We start from the raw sequence: 17213 nt of genomic DNA on the forward strand, positions 1-17213 counted from the left end.
AGCTGAGTTTTCTGGCGACCTTCCCTCTAAAGAAATTAATAATAACTATCAGTTTACGGTAAGTTAAAGCAATTCCCTCTTGAAATCCCTCAATTATTTCCGTTTACGTATCTAGCCTCTCTCAAGGCCAGCTAAATACGTAAAATTGGCGAATCTTGCCACGATTGACCCTAGCTTGCTTAAAAAACAAAAAAGCTTGTAAATTGGCGTTATCCGTTGTAAAACGTAAACTGTAAATGTTTTTCAAAGCGCAAAACTAAGCCACACTTGACGGGAGAAAAAGACACTGACTCACGGTAAGGTATTCCATTCATTAATATGATTATTCTATAACCAATGTTAGCTTAAGGTACGTTTAAGTATTTTTATTGTAGAAGTGTGTTAAACAAATGTGAAGGTAGAAATATTATTATATTGTAACGGCCAGAGCGCCGAGCGAGTTCTGTTATTTTGTAAATCGCATTGTTGTAGGAGCGCACACAAACACGTGTGCAGATAGATGCCAGAAAGGACCAGATCAAACTAGGAAGTGCTTTGCCAGGGTTTATTGCTGTATTAGAAAGCCTAGCTAGTTAGGAGTGTTTTACTAATAGTTACGGCAAAAGAAGTGTACAATTCTTTTGTCTGTGATATGTTAGGGTATTCATTTTTAACTTAGTTTTCATTCCAAGTGTTGGTAACCGCTTACCTCTCAGCTTAGTAAGCTTTCGCGCGTGCGCTTTCCCAGCCAACGTTCCGTCTCACAAAGCGGCAGCCATGTTTTTTATCCCTTTAAGAATTATCTAAACAATTTAAGCAAAGTAACGTAAGTCCCGAAGTTTTAACGTAAATAATATCAACTCTCGGTACCTAGTATCTATCGTTCTGCCAGAGAAATTAACGTAATTCGCCTTGAATACGAAAGTAGAATTTTGAGTTGTAAATTGCCTTCACATTTACAGAGAATCAGCTGATTCGCCATCACTGCTAGCCCGCGCTGGCCAGCTCACTCACGTGTTTCACCTCGCATCGCTCACTCACTCGCTCGCTGAGCGAAGTTTCATTTCACTTCGCACTTAACGTAACCTCATTCACAATTGTTTGCTAACATCGTTTTAAAATCCTTACCGTCATTTCACTGTTCACAGGGACCTAGTAATCTTACATAAAGTTAACGTAAATCTCAAGTAGAGTAAATCACAAGAATTGTTAACGTAAAACGCGTCTTTGTAAAATTCATATTGAAACGCAAATCATTTCATAAGCGCAAGCCGCTATCATTAACGTAAAATCGTTCAACGCGAGCGCGTTATCATTTTTCATTAAAACGTTATCCAAAGCAATTCTTTCATTTCACGTTAACGTAAGTAAATCATTTAACGCAAGTTGCGTCATATTAAACTAACATTAGTAGTTCAATTCAAATATAAGGGAGTTCATTCATATATCATTTTTCACCCTCTCCGAGAGAGAGAGAGAGAGAGAGAGAGAGAGAGAGAGAGAGAGAGAGAGAAAACCAGAACCCATTATTCACGAAGCCAAGAGTACTACATCTTACCATTAATTAGAGCATGCAGAATTAACATTATTTTAGTCTCTTGTGTCTTTCATTTACACAGCGTGATACGTACGCGCATGTGTCCATTGCAGTTTGCAAGCATTTATTTATTTCATTTACCGAGTACTTCAGCGAGGGACTGAGCATTTCTAAAATTTCCATTACCTGTCGTTGCCCGAGTGGTCTTTTCATTTTCTTTATCACGAAAGACTTGCATATACCGCAAGCACAACCCGCACAGTGTGCCACGCAAATTCATTACTTCCAGACAGGGAAGTCGTTACCAGTTTAGGACTGGCCACCACCAGTGCACACGTCAGGTCTTACCATTTCACAGTGCCACTAATTCTTGACACTTTCCATCGACTGGCTGCTGAAGTACTCCCACCTTTTACTTTCTCTCCTCCACCATTACACTCTGCCATGAGTATACTGCATGTAGTGTCCGGACACACCAGCACGATACCAGTGCTCCAGCCTCCATAAGTGACATTGCACCTTTACAGGCCGTACAGGTAGCCATTAAACCTGCGTGTCCGTCCTTACGGAACACCCATTCATTAGAGTATCCACCATTTTGGATCACTGAACCAAGGAACGCCTCCTATAAGTGCCGTGCACCTGTATTAGACCTACAGGTAGCCCATTCCAATGTCTCCCAAGTTGGGAACGCCCGTAAGTGTGACGTACGGCCGCACACTTCATTCGATTTTTTCACCTCAGCAGAAGGTGCCATTCACAAAGTGCCACCGAGCACCCAGTCTTTTCAGATTTTTCATTACCACGTCACAGAACCCATTTCCAAGTGAGAGCTACTTTCCACAGTAGGCACTCCCATTCCATTCAGTACCCTTTCCTGGCCATTATTTTCATTTTCCTCCGAGCCTCTACTGCAGCCTAAGGGAAATGTCTTCCCCTGCTTCCCGCGACTTCTTTGCCAGAGAGCTAGAGAAGCTCGGAGCCCTCATAACTCTGGGCAAGGAGGCTGGTTACACTGGACCAGCACTTGACCAGTGGATAAAGACGCAGCAGGCTGCTGCGCGCCTGCAAGAAAAGGAAGAAAGAGAAGCAGAGGAGAAAGCCAGAGAAGCAGAGAGAAAGGAAAGAGAAGAAGAGAGAAGCATGAGCTAGCTCTCCTAGATGACGCAATCTCTCTGCTAGTTTCTAAGCCCCAGACCATGAGCTGGACTCCCGGTAAGAGGTGGTTGCGGAGGTTCTGCACCACTTGTTGTGTGCGTGGGCATGCTGTGGATTCCGACCAGTGCCCAAGTCGGTCTCTACCTTGGGAGGAGAGCTTCCAGGGTGAACTTCTCCAAGGCTACCATGTAGCCCTGCCTGATGAACAGTCTCCTACGGCCTATCAGTGGGTACAAGTCATGGCCGACACCGAAGCCCAGGTCTCCCTTATTTCCAGAAAGGCATTGCCTAGGGGTGCCAAAATCCAGACGAACGAAGAAATTCAGTTGAATGGATTGACGGTAACCTCTATTCTGTTCCTTCGGTCCTTCTGAATGTAAAAATGCCCTTTCTGGACCAGTGACCAGGAAACCACATTGTGCCGCCTGGGCGTAGTTGACCAATTTCATGATGTTTATCAGGTGATATTGGGCCGAGATCTACTTAACGCCACGTATCTCCCCTGGACGCAGCTCCCACTACCAGATGCACTGGACCCCTGCAGCATGCCTCATAATCAAACATCAATTTTAGATTCAGAGGCCAGTGCCTCCGATGTCCCAGACATCCCTTTTATTTGCGAACCTGGCCCTGACCCAGTGGGTCAGAGCCACGTTTCTTCCGCATCATCTCAGCCTCTTACCATCTTACCGCCTACCTCCTCCACCTTGGAAGAGGTAAGCCCACCAGTTAACCCCGGACTTGCTTCCGAGGATGATTCAACAGAGGTTTCCTTAACCTCCCTACCTCAAATCACTGCCAGAGAGGACTCCTCACCTGTGCCAGAGCACACTGCCAGCCTTGGTGACTCCACAGATTCACAACCTGTGGGGCATCTCGGTCTTACCGTCCAGTGCCACGGAAGAGGTTCTGGAACAAGTTCTGCCGAGACTGTGGCCACAAGGGTCACATGTCTGCCAACTATGGAGGGTGCGCAAATCACAATATTCCCGCCATCGCAATGGGCGTTACTAATCCTTCTTCACTAGGACCCCCAGCTAAGGGCCCTATAACCGTCGCACCCCTCCAAAACCATTATCAGCCAAGCCACGTCAGAGCCTACGACGACTCTGGCACTCAAATCTCCCTGATACGGGAAGATCGAATCCCCCGAGGGCTAATATTGATAGACGTCACTTAATAACCATTGAAGGTATCAACCATATCAAGCTGATCCTTCCGACCGTCCAATTGAGGGTTACCAGACCTAGTTTCTCCAAAGTTTGTACCCTTGCAGTTGCAAGCTACATTCCAGGAGGTTACGACCTCCTCCTAGGGCAAGACATGAAGTCTCCCTCACAGTTCAAAAGGCCTAGGGGTCCTAACCCCACGTCCCAATCACTCTAAAGCATGGAGTAATCGAAATTCTACTTCCTCCAGGAAGTACAACCACAACAGTCTGCCCCGTTACCAAGGAGGGAGATTGATCATTCACAGTTCCGTTGCAAAACCTGCAACGTAATAGGGCACTCTACTAATTGGCCTAGGTGCCCTAGCCGATTACCAGCAGCGGACACTGACCATATTCCACAAGGCTTAGCCTTCCACAAGAGACAGGAGCCTCTGTCTCCCATTTCCAAGGGCATGCCGAGAGGTATTGCACCTCCGGTACCTGCCACAGGTCCAGTCGACCTCCACACTCTTCCAGTGCCACTTGGCAGCACTGAGCAGTGCCAAGCGCCGTCCAGCCTTGGACGTAGAGCCACCCACAGAACTTGACTTCTGCGCCTGGCCCCGAGCTAGTGCCGGCGCCTAACCTAACCAAGGATCCTCCTACAGGAGATCCTCCAACAGGCATGGAGCTTACCGCAGTCCATGGCCAGCCCAAAGTCCATGAGTCTTCTTCACCCTCACCACTGTCGCCCGAGGATGAACCTCCGGCAGACCTAACCTTCATACCTCCTCTGGAAAACCAGGAACTGCCCGACCAGGAGTCAGCCTGGAGTTTTCCCCTTACGACGGCTGTCGCAGCAGCCGGAGTGAGGGCCTCCCCTGCAGTAGGTTCCACCTCTACGACGGTTGCTGCAGATACCGAAGTAGGGTGTTCTCCTGAAATCCCTCAGGCTACCACTGCCTCTGCTCCTGCCGGCGTTTCTGGCCTTTCCCCAGAGTCAGTGCCTCCGTCTACTCCAAGGACTGGTATAGCCAGGTCCTGGAGGAATAAGAAGAAGAAGAAGAAGAAGGGACGCCATTAACATACTAACCAAAGAGCCACATGCTCTCCTTGACACCTGTGCCCGAGGTACAGTGTCGCATTCAATTGCAGAGTGATCCTGGCACCTACCCAGAGAAGGTAGCCAGCCTGATCTCTGCCAGTAGAACTAACCCTCTAACCCCTAGAAATTGTGATACTAACACTCATGTAAATGGCATAATTACCTCATTACATTTCCATCCTGGTAATGCACTAACCACTCATCATCCCCACGCGTCATTGGCCTCTCATGTATTTTAACAGTTCCGTCGCTGAACTACTGCTGTGCGTACCACACTCTGGAATGATTGCGTCTCCCTTTAACTGTATTGAGTAGGTTAGGCTAATGATTTAGTACCAGGGCATTACGTTAGTAGAAAGTAGAATTTTCAAGTAACCTTATCTAGGGGTAGAGTAGACTGTCGTCACAGACAACCCGTAGTTATTACTTAGGCTAGATTACATCACTACATTAAGTTAGTACACTTAGCATCTTTGCCTATAAGTTAGGTAGGCCATTGTAGTCAGCCGTATCGCTGCTCAAAAAACTTCAAGTTAGAGTAGGAGAACTGGGTAGTCGAGACGATCAATTTATTTAAGCCAAGACCTTCACGCCCGAAAGGGAGTGAATGCCTTCTTAACAGGGGAGCTGTGACGTTTATAGATCGTTCGTCTACCCAAATATCAATTAAATAATTTGATTTGGAAAACGGCAGCCATTTCTTTAGAATATCAGCTGATTTTTAGTAAACGCGGGAAACCCAAAACCCGCCAGCTAGAGATAGGGAGTTCCCCAGTTGGGGAAAGAGTCTTTTATTAGCTGTAGGGACGTATCTCAAAAGGGGAGGATGTAGGCAGATTGGTACTTCTTAGACCTATATCTTAAGCTCTCTTTCCTGTGACCCCTCTGCTGGCTGTATGCTTGTTTTCCAGGATTTGCCTTGATCGTGGGGGGTTAAGCTGACTTCCAACCCCCAAGCAACCCACCTGAATTCTGTCTCAGTCGGCTGCGAGACTGACGGACGAGTTTCCCACCAATTGCCTTCCCTGTTAGGCCTATCCAGGGTGTGAGTGGTGCGCCGATGACCCAGGCCTCAGACAAAGGGGGGCCCATGCTTTTCTAAAAAGAGCCACATTTTCTACAAAGGTCCACACTGAACACGACATCCAGGTACGTCTTGTGGAACAGCATATTGCCAGTCTCTCCCTTATCACCTATTATCATTTTGATCCTCATTCTCCCAATTCAATTTCCAGCAACAAAAGGAATTCATCCTTTTGTTCCCTCTCACTGCCTCATGGCCGCATACTTCCCCTTGTGTGATCGTCCCAGACCAATGGAGTCATTGCATACTTCAGTGAAACCTTAAAGTTCCTTCTCCCCAGTATTAGAGAATTAATTAATCAAAGCAAGAAGTCATTTTTCCTTTTATCTTGTTTAATCTGGGATTCTTTTCCAGATTCCATGAGTCACGTGCCGTCTCTCTGCCCGCAAGTGTGCAATATCCAAGTGTATGAAAACCAGCTATAACTACTCCAGTGGAGCCATCATTTACCTTTTCTCCAGGCCAGCACGGGCCTTTTTGTAAATAAATAGCTGTAAAGTAACGAGCTGAGTTTTCTGGCGACCTTCCCTCTAAAGAAATTAATAATAACTATCATTTACGGTTAAGTTAAAGCAATTCCCTCTTGAAATCCCCCAATTATTTCCGTTTACGTATCTAGCCTCTCTCAAGGCCAGCTAAATACGTAAAAATGTATGTATATATATGTGTGTGTGTGTGCTTGTGTACGTATGTATTCATGTGTGTGTATGTATGCGTGGGTTACGCAGGAGCTTTGTACGCACACGTTTATAACTAACTCTGCCACAAAATATGAAAGAGCTCCCAATCTTCTACCTCTGATCTAAATGTTCCCTTCCAGGTAAGAAACGGAACCAACCTGGAGGATCCACAGAGACTTAAATACGAGTTATTATGTCTCCTTATCAAGTAGAGGAGAGGTTCAGTGGCTAATGATGACGTTACCTCTCAAAGATCGTAAGTCACCGTCCTTTCTTCTTCTTCTTCTTCAATGCAGCGGAGCCGCGTTCATAAGTGATACATGGATACATATATGCTGACTTGAAAGCCTGGAAAACAAAACCTTTCTTAATCCTGTTACAAAGTAAGCCATCGTCGCCTATGAACGTGGCCAAGTGTCTCTTTCTACCTAGTGTAATGTAAGTCAAATTTCCTCTATCATTTTCGAACTGATCAGTCTCGTTTCATGAAACAAGGTATTATAGAATGAAAAAAATCTAACAACTACTTCACGTCTAAATAACTTACATGATAGAAAGTTTACCCAGACCAATATTTTTTTGAACGCGACTGGAAATCACTTCTATAATGATGGCTCCATTTATTGATTCCTTCAGTAGAGCTCTCCTTCTATTCCCGAGTCATTCCAGTGCAATTTCCAGTTTAACGTCTGACCTTCCTCTGCTACAAGTAACAAGAACCGAAATCAAAAAGAAAAAAATAATTAACAAAATAAAATATTATAAGTAACGCACGCAAGTAAGTGGAATATCCCAGACCTGTGCGATGAAATAATAAGAATCTTCAGGCCTGAGGTTCCCCAGAGTCGCTTTCAAGAAACATCGTGACAAACAAATGCGAAGATGCGCGAAAATACAAAGGAAATAACAGGACAAAACTTGGCAGTAAACAATGCATGTATTTGCACATATATATATATATATATATATATATATATATATATATATATATATATATATATATATATATATATATATATATATATATATATATATATATAATAAAAGGAGCCCATAAAAATGCCAAAAATAGAAAGAAATTAAAATATTTCAGAGACTGCTATCTCTCTCTTCAGGCGGGTAATGAATGAGAAAAGTTAAAGAAAAGGCAGTATGTATAACAGGAGATCCATCCACAGGTAAGAAGTTTTTTGGTCATCCCCATTGATAATAACTCTTTAATCCTCCTAAGCATTGGTTGAAGGAAGATTTTGTCTATAACATTTGAATCCCAGCCGCCCTTTGAGATGTTCATTACCTTTCTTTGTTTAATCAAGGGTGACGCTATCATCTGGCTCTTGTATCGACAGTTTCTGCTATAAATTTTATGTGACAAATTACAGTTTATTCCGTGGTTATGGTTATTTACATGGTTAAAAATAGCTGAGCTCGTTGTCCATACATAACTGACTTGTGGAAGTTATAATCCTGTAAATCCGATGTAAAATTGGTCACAGTCCAGGCATAGGATTTCGTAAACGCCTGAAGTCCCTTGTGGGATGTCTTTTGTTGGACGTTAATCAGGGGATTGGCTAAGGTGTTTGGGTAAGTAAATGCAAAAGGGTTAGATTTTCCGAGGGTCTGAGTCACCATCTTAATCCTGTCCAGTTGTGGAATTTTTATTTTATTGTTGGGTGTCTCTTTGGTCTTGAGGGGTTCGGTAGAAAATTATGTTTGCTTTATGAATTGCTTTCTCAATTATATGGTCAGGATACTTTAAACACAAAAACTGCTTACGAATTAGTTCAAATTCCTTTTCCAGGAAATCGGGGAGCAAATTAGTAACACTCTTAAGGATAGGTTGCTGGCTATACCTATATTGATAAAGAATGTCATGATAGTAGTTTAATGAATGTATGGAAGTTGAGAACGCTGGGTTTTCTTCTATATGCTAAATTTGCTTAATTTAATTAATAAAACATCAAAAGGGAATGTTTTGTTGTCTGTTTCCCATTCAACATTAAATTTGATGTTGGGCACTAATGCATTCAATTTTGAAAGGAATTCATTGAAATTGCCCCACCTATTATCCCAAAATGTAAGAATATCATCTATATATCTCATCCACAGCAAATCCCTGATTAACGTCAAACAAAAGACAAGCCCCAGGGAACTAAGGAGTATACGAAACCCCATGCCAGGACTGAACCAACTTTACATCGGTTTAAAAGAAAACCACTTCCCCAGAGACAAATACATTAACGTCAAAGAAAAGACAAGCCCAGGGACTCAGGAGTATACGAAATCCCATGCCAGGACTGTAACCAATCTTACATCGGTTTTACAAGAAAACCACTTCCCCAGAGATAAATACAACATAAACGGTCAGTTAGGTATACACAACAGACTCAGCTATTTTCAACCATGTAAATAACCATAAACACAAAATAAACTGAAATTTATCACATATAATTTACAGCAGCAACTGTCGATACATCTTCCTTCAACAAACACTTATGAGGATTAAAGAGGAATTATCAGTGGAGGTGACTTAAAAACTTCTTACCTATGGATGTAACTTTTCTCGTTCATTACCTACCTGAAGAGAGACACAGAATGGAATTCTGTTGTAACAACATTTTTACCAGTCTCTCACACACACACACACACTGATCAGAAATATGAAGTCGGGTGGAAAGAAATCAAAATCTATACGCTAAGAACATCGTTTAGGCAACTTTTGTATGCGTGCATATATATATATATATTATATATATATAATATATATATATATATATATATATATATATATATATATATATCTATATATATATATATATATATATATATATATATATATATATATATATATATATATATATATATATATATATATGTATATATATATATATATATATACATATATATATATATATATATATATAATATATATATATATACATATATAATCTATATATATATATATATAGTATATATATATATATATATATACATATATCATCTATATAATATATATATATATATATATATATATATATATATATATATATATATATATATAGATATATATATATATACGTATATACTATATATATATATATATGTATATATATATATATATATATATATATATATATATATACGTATATATATATATATATATATATATATATATATATATGTGTGTGTGTATGTATGTATGTATATATATGTATGTATATATATATATATATATATATATATATATATATATATATTTATAATATATATATATATTGGGTGTGTGTGTGTGTGTGTGTGTGTGTGTGTGCCTCACATACATACTAATATCTGGGTCTATTCCAGATCAAATAAGAATATCTGAAAACGTAGTAGTAGGGGCAATAGATTTTTATCCCTCTCACGGTCAGATCGGCAACGTGATTTCGTTGTGATTGTGGGACCTGGGATCGTTTACCTCTACCGAACATCATAATGTCTTCATACATCTTTACAGTTGAATATGTATGCATATATATAATATATATATATATATATATATATATATATATATATATACATTCGTCTAAGGCACTTTAGTCTAAAACCACATTCACTAAGGCGCTTTGGTCTACAAGCTCTTTGGTCCAAAAGCACATTCGTCTAAGGCATATTGGTCTAAAAGCACTTAGGTCTAAAAGCACTTTAGTCTAAAAGCACTTTGGTCTAAAAGCACATTCGGCTAAGGAATTTTTCGGCTAAACAGATTTTGGGTTAATAGACCTTCTTTTACCTAATGACTAATTTGGCTTAAAGGAATTTCGGCTAAGAACTTGTTCGATTAAATATACTTTTGGTTGATAACCTTTCTACTCGTTAAGTTGTTTGGTATAAAGACTCGTTTCTTTTACAACAAAGTTTACATTTTTTCAAAAGAATATTTTCTATGTCATTTAGTTTCAGCTCGAACCCCAAAATGGAAAGTACTACAAAATTCGTGAAAACCTACGCTGAGGAAAAGATAAAAACTATGCTAACTATGGGTTTACTATTATACGAGGAATAGCGCAACCAAAACAGCTTCTCATTGGCGATGTTGAAGATCGAATGTGTCCCGGTCGCCTCATCTTGAGTAGAAATCAAACAAATTATGAAAACCTCGGATCATAACCACGCAGATGGTGCTGAAAAACTGTATGTGTTGCTAGCAAAAAACAAAATTACAGAAAATCAAGTACAACAATGATATTTGAAGCAATGAGTGAGGTTCCTGAATGTTCCCTGTCGCTGCTTCCTACCACTGCTTCTATGACTCGAAGTATTGGAAAGTAAGAAGTAAGCAGTTTCCCAAGCTTCCGACATCATTAGCCGGTGTAGATGTGCAAGGTAGATTAGTATAACAGTAGGAGGAGAAAACTGGCTGCTACATTATAGTGGACAAGATGATGAGGATAGAGTTTATTTTGATCTATTTGCACCCACCCCATCTTCATCACTCCAAAGTTGGGATCCTCAAAGCACGGTTTGCTGATGGCACTTTTGAAACGTGTCCCAACATCTTTTACCAAATATATACAATTCATGCCGAAATTCACAGGGAATACATCCACTTCTTTTTGCTTTACTATCAGGGAAATCAGAAGAAATTTATGTTAATAGGTTGTATACACTTTCAGAAAATATGGAAGCACACGGAATTGAAACTGACGTAACAGAAGTTAGCATTGACTTTGAACTTGCAGCTCGAAATGCATTTTTGCGTGCTTTAGGTGATGTTGCTGTGCATTTTTTTTTTTTTTTTTTTTCATTTTGCCAAACGACGTGGAGAAAAATTCAGCAATTGGGTCTTGTTACTCATTACAATAATGATACAGACTTTCTCTTTTATTTGTCGGTAAAGTATAATGCTTTAGCCTTTCTGCCTATTGAGATGTACAAGAAGAGGAATTTAATGTTTCACACAAGAAGCACCAGAAAGTGCAATGCCGTCTATTGAATATATCGACAATACTTTTGTAAACGGGATGCAAAGACGAAATGGAAGACGGTCCAAGCCATTATTTTCAGTACATGAATGGAATGTTTATGAGCTCACACTCGAAGGTAACGCTCGTACGATAAATTCTGTAGAAGCATGGCATAGACGATTTGGTGTATTAGTTAGAGCTCATTCAAATTTATATAATGTTATGGATGCTCTAAAGAAGAGAAGAGCAAATCATCAAAACAAGAGTATCTCAACTTACGTATAGCAAGCCCAAGAAAAGAAATACCCAACGAAGCAAGAAGAGAAAAAAGAATTTACAATGATGTTGCCGATTACCAGAATCGTTCAGTGGAAGATTACCTCAGAAGCATTGCATATAATTTGGGTTCTTTCTAAATACTGTCTCTTATTTACATTTTCATTAATTTTTTGTGTAGTAATAGTTATAATTTTATCTTTAACCTTATAAATTTATATTTTAATAAAGTCTCTTAATTTTTACTTGTCTTTATTTTACTTTAGACCAAACTTTCTTTAGACCAAAGTGCCTTAGACGAATGTGCTTTTAGACCAAAGTGCCTTTAGACCAAAGCGCCTTAGACGAATGTGCTTTTAGACTAAAGTGCTTTTAGACCAAAGTGCCTTAGACGAATTGCTTTAGACGAAAGCCCTACTTTAGACGAAATTGCCCAGACCCATACCCAGATATATATATATATATATATATATATAACTATTATATATATATACTATATATATACTATAGTATCCATATATATATATATATAGTATATATATATATATATATCGTATATACTAGTCTACGGCATATATATATATATATATATATCTATATATATATATATATATATATATATATATATATATATATGGGTCTAGGACATTTCGTCCTAAAGTACTTTAGTCTAAAGCACATTCGTCTAAGGCACTCTGGTTTATATATATATATATATATATATATATATATATATATACATATATATATATATATATATATATGGGTTCTAGGACATTTCGTCTAAAGTACTTTAGTCTAAAGCACATTCGTCTAAGGCACTTTGGTCTATATATATATATATATATATATATATATATATATATATATATATAATATATCATATATATACATATGGATATATATAATATATATACCTATATCCATATAGTCTATATGTATATATATATATATATATAATATATACTATTATATGTGTGTGTGTGTGTGTGTGTGTGTGTGTGTGTGTGTATACATATACATATACATACTATATATATATATATATATATATATATATATATATATATATATATATATATATATGTGTGTGTGTGTGTGGTGTGTGTGTGTGTGTGTGTTTACACACGTACAAAGTTACCTAAAACAATTTCTTAGCGTATAGATTTTAATTTCTTTCCACCTGAATTAATATTTCTGATCAGTCACCAGAAGGACCTATTACTCCCCCTTCCGTGGCGGAGGAGATTCCATTTTGCCCCTCCTTTTAACAGAATTGCAAACACGCAGTCTCTATTTTCCTCTTCAGATGAGCTGCAGAAGGCCACTCCTGGGGAAGAAGTCTTCTTGACCTTCCCGAGGAAGACGATGTGTGGGTGGCTGTCTGGAACAAACTTGGCCAAGAAGTCAGAACGGAACTCAGGTTGCTAAACGAGCAGGAAAAAGTTCCTCAACATAAATGGTATCAAAAGATTGGTCAATTATCTGCATAAATAAAGTGGTATGTTTGTCATTATTTGTTATATATAGTTCATTGTATAAGTTTATTTGAGAAGATGATGCACTTGAATAAGTTAATGTTTCACTAACTATTATAATTAACGTTAATTTAGACAAATTTAAGTTCTGCACGAGGTTTCGTTTTCCTTTCACGTACAGAATTGGAGGGCACATTAAATGAATAAAAAAGTTTCCCTTTTTTGTTTCTTTTTCGTTGACGATAAACACGCTATAGTAGGTATATGATGTTCATTGGATTTTCGTTTTTCAGCGGATCGTTTATGCATATAAAAATTATGCTCCATCCCTGTAAGTAACAAAGGACTGAAAGGAAGGCGGTTGCAGATGAAAAGCGACGACGAAGTTCACTTCCAAGTGTTCCCCGTTCCTTTGAAGTCAACAGGTGTGTGTCTGAGTGCGTGTTTTGCGTGTTCATATCAATACAGTATAGTATTTTTACAATAGCAGATATTTTATTTACTTAATGTAATTTACTTCTCCAAAGTTATTCGTTAGTAACCTCGATTCCCCACCCTCCTGTAAAATTTCAAGGGAACTGAATGTGTCAACGAATGCTTATAAAAGAACGCAACCCTGCGTGAATACCCAGAACAAATAACCATCACAAGGAAACGAGCATTTCGCCTCTTTTATTTGACTTTAATTTTGTGTTGAAGGCACTGTGCAATTCATTAAAACTGATAATGCCATTGTAAACATTTATTCTTATTTTGTAAACTTCAATGAATAATAAAAAAAGTTTAAGTCTGTCAACTGAGAAGACTCTTGTACTGCCATACAGTGAAAGACACTAGCCTTTCAGATGCAGCCCCCACTCCTCATCGCCATAGCAGGTCCGTAGCAACCTCTGTGGTCATTCTGGGAACTTTCTTTGTATGCAGGTTCTTCTGGAAGAAGAGAAACGGAGGACCGACTGAAGGTAAGGATTTCTTGAGCAAAGTGACAGGGGAACAAAAGTACTACAGCCTTTCAGTCTCCAGCAGTTTTTAAGGTTGCTAGCCTCAACCCCAACCCCCCACCCCTTGCAACCTCCTCCCCCGCCCCCCCCCCGCCGTTTCTAAGAACGGTAACAGATGGTATTGGTGGATGGCGGCGGGTTGGCAGATAGATTCAACAAAACAACAAATGTGAACCTGATGCTGTACCCTTCAATTCCCACCATAACTAAGGGATATAGGTCTTTTTAAATGTCAGCTGGGTTCATAGTTTGTTACCTACCTATCACACATCAGTCAACTCTGCTGAAAATGGGTACAAGTGAATGCCGGGGCCAAGAAAAGGGCGCAAGGCTAGTAATCTCACTCCTTATCCATTGCATTCTCAAAAACAAAGTTGTAATGTGGGGGGATGATTATAACTGTTTTCTTTAAAGCATCGGGTTCAAGTAAGGGAGGACTGATCAGCATGACCAATATACAGAATGGCAATATGTAAAGCCTCATGCAGCCAAACAGGCGATCTCATTCTCATTCCATTCTTTCATCTTAGAATCTCCATTTTTTTCCTGATTGACTGGCTTTGTCCTGTCCCACAGAAGCTAACTATCGACTTGCATTGCAGGTGCAACATCTGCAATGTTCAGCATCAACAACCCCAGCTCTGCCGATGAAGGAATAGTACCAACACAAGAACACTTCGGAGCAGTTTCTCACCCAGAACCCCCCAGACCAAGTTCATGTCATGACAGTGAAAACAGCCTCTATGGCGCAATCATCCCCCGTTGATTCAGCAGTCAGGAACAGAGGCATGACGTCACTTGTGGGCAAAGTTGAACATGTCTGATTTGTGTAGTATGCCCTGATCCATAAGCAATTATCGAACTGCGTCAGTTTTTTAAATCAAAAGAAACCATTTTGTAAATGAAAGGTATATGCCTCTATGAAAATCTGTACCATTTGAAAAATTCACTAGAATTTTTATTTTTCATTTTCTTTTATTTGTAGAAAATTTTTAATCAGATTGTTGATAGATGATTTATGATTGACAAATAACTGTAACTAAATACGATTGGTTTGGTAAGAAGGGCTCGAAAGGACTGTTTTCCTTACGGTAATAAAATTTGTGATGAGCTTTTTCTTGGCTGCTGTCCTTCATAATTTGCTGATTGAAAATGACATTATATTGCCTGAATCGAAGCTCTTGTTTATTAGCTTTATTTACTTAAAGATTTTCGAAAGTTTTAATGTACACTGAAGACTCCAGAGGGGCATCATCCCTGTTTATCTGATCCTAAATCACTGGGTCCTTCTTTTGAAAGTTTGTCTACAAAACGAAACTAGAGAAATAGCCATTACTTTATCAGTAAATTAATGAAAGAACCCGGATAGGACATGAATCTGTTCACGCAAATGCCCATTGGCTGGATATCCTGCCACACTAAATTTTTCGTTTTTGTCTATTTTCAAAATAATGTTGAAGTGATCACCATTATATAATTCAAGAGGATCCTTAGAGCATTGCACTCAGCCATATTTATTTGTAAAAGACATATAGTAAGAAGACTCAAATTTTTTTTTACAATTTGGTGATTTACGGATTCTAGACTCTTCACTAGCTAAAGTTTAAAATGATACTAGTCTTATACTTGGAGACATACGAGAATATGGCTCAGTCAGCAACAAGGTTAGACAAATTTGTTAATATCCTCTTAGCTAGTGATACTCTGAACTTCCTAGTAATTTTTTTGTATAAACCTCTTTCTATTTGTTGGCAGGAATTCCTGTCACTGGTCATTAATGTGTTAATTAATAAAGTGTACAATTTATTTAGTCTCTAAAATATAATTGATGAATAAATATGTGGCTGTAAAACTCACCTGATAGCTCCTCTAACTTATCGTCTGCTCAAAATACATCAGGTACAACACTGGACCTCCTTCCTGTCACTAGCCTCAAGTAGTAGTGATAGCAGCAGGTGTTCGGTTCTGAAACAGCTCTCTCCTCTTCTTCCCCCCTCCCCCCCAACAACCCCCCCACCCACCCCGCCCCGTTCTTGTTTCTGTTTGTTTATTTTTTCTTGTGTCTTTGACCAATTCCTTCCAATTCTTCTCATTTTAACAACTGAATGAATTGTGTAATTCCAGTGCTTGGTAATTTTTACGTAATTTTTCCCGTTATGCCTCAAAAAGTTCTTTGTTTTGATGATAAGCCTCCTCCTACCTTTCCAGAGCCTTTATACTTGTTGTCTTTGTTAAATGTATAGAAAGGTCATACATGGACTTTATTTGATTAGATTCAGCTATGAAAGAACTTGATCGTCTCTCTCTTCTCCCCCCTAGGGTAGTGGAGGAAGACAGTGTATATAACTCTACCCATAATCATCCAAGTTCAATTAGCCATGAAAGTCTTTCCCTTATTTCGCAACCTCAAGTTTTTATTTCTTCTCTTGCCATAGATATATTGATTTCCCTTCCCCGTAATAAATTGAAAAGTGTCTCTTTTGACATTTCAAAGTTTCATAGACTTTCTTCCCATCATTCAGTTGATTTCTTCCGAAACAAAAAAGTTTTTAATATTTTGAGATTCAAAACATATTTCCATCTCCAAATTATTCATTGCCTCTCATTTCAATATGCTTTTAGAAGGTCAACAGTCAAATCCCTCCCACTCACCTACTGACTCACTGACTGCCAACTGCATTTTCATCATGAAATAATTTTGGTAACGTACTTGTTATCTTAACAAGTTGATCAGACTTTCTGCAAGTTTTAGAACTTCAAGTTAGGTGAGTCTTGTCACTGACTGACTTTGCCCTTTTATAGCAGTTATCATAAACTCC

General features: G+C 39.0%; 1 protein-coding gene across 1 annotated transcript in view; it reads left to right on the forward strand.

Annotated features, from left to right (window-relative positions):
* Positions 1-16379, forward strand: part of LOC135209446 (uncharacterized) — a 52810-nt gene extending 36431 nt beyond the window's left edge. Inside the window, exons 4-5 of the mRNA XM_064242119.1 lie at positions 14318-14355; positions 14997-16379. Of these exons, the coding sequence (XP_064098189.1) occupies positions 14318-14355; positions 14997-15160 (202 nt within the window). The 3' untranslated portion in view covers positions 15161-16379. The remainder of the gene's footprint in view (positions 1-14317; positions 14356-14996) is intronic.
* Positions 16380-17213: the final 834 nt, after the last annotated feature.

Source organism: Macrobrachium nipponense, chromosome 38, assembly GCF_015104395.2.
Source record: "Macrobrachium nipponense isolate FS-2020 chromosome 38, ASM1510439v2, whole genome shotgun sequence".
Classification (NCBI taxonomy): domain Eukaryota; kingdom Metazoa; phylum Arthropoda; class Malacostraca; order Decapoda; family Palaemonidae; genus Macrobrachium; species Macrobrachium nipponense.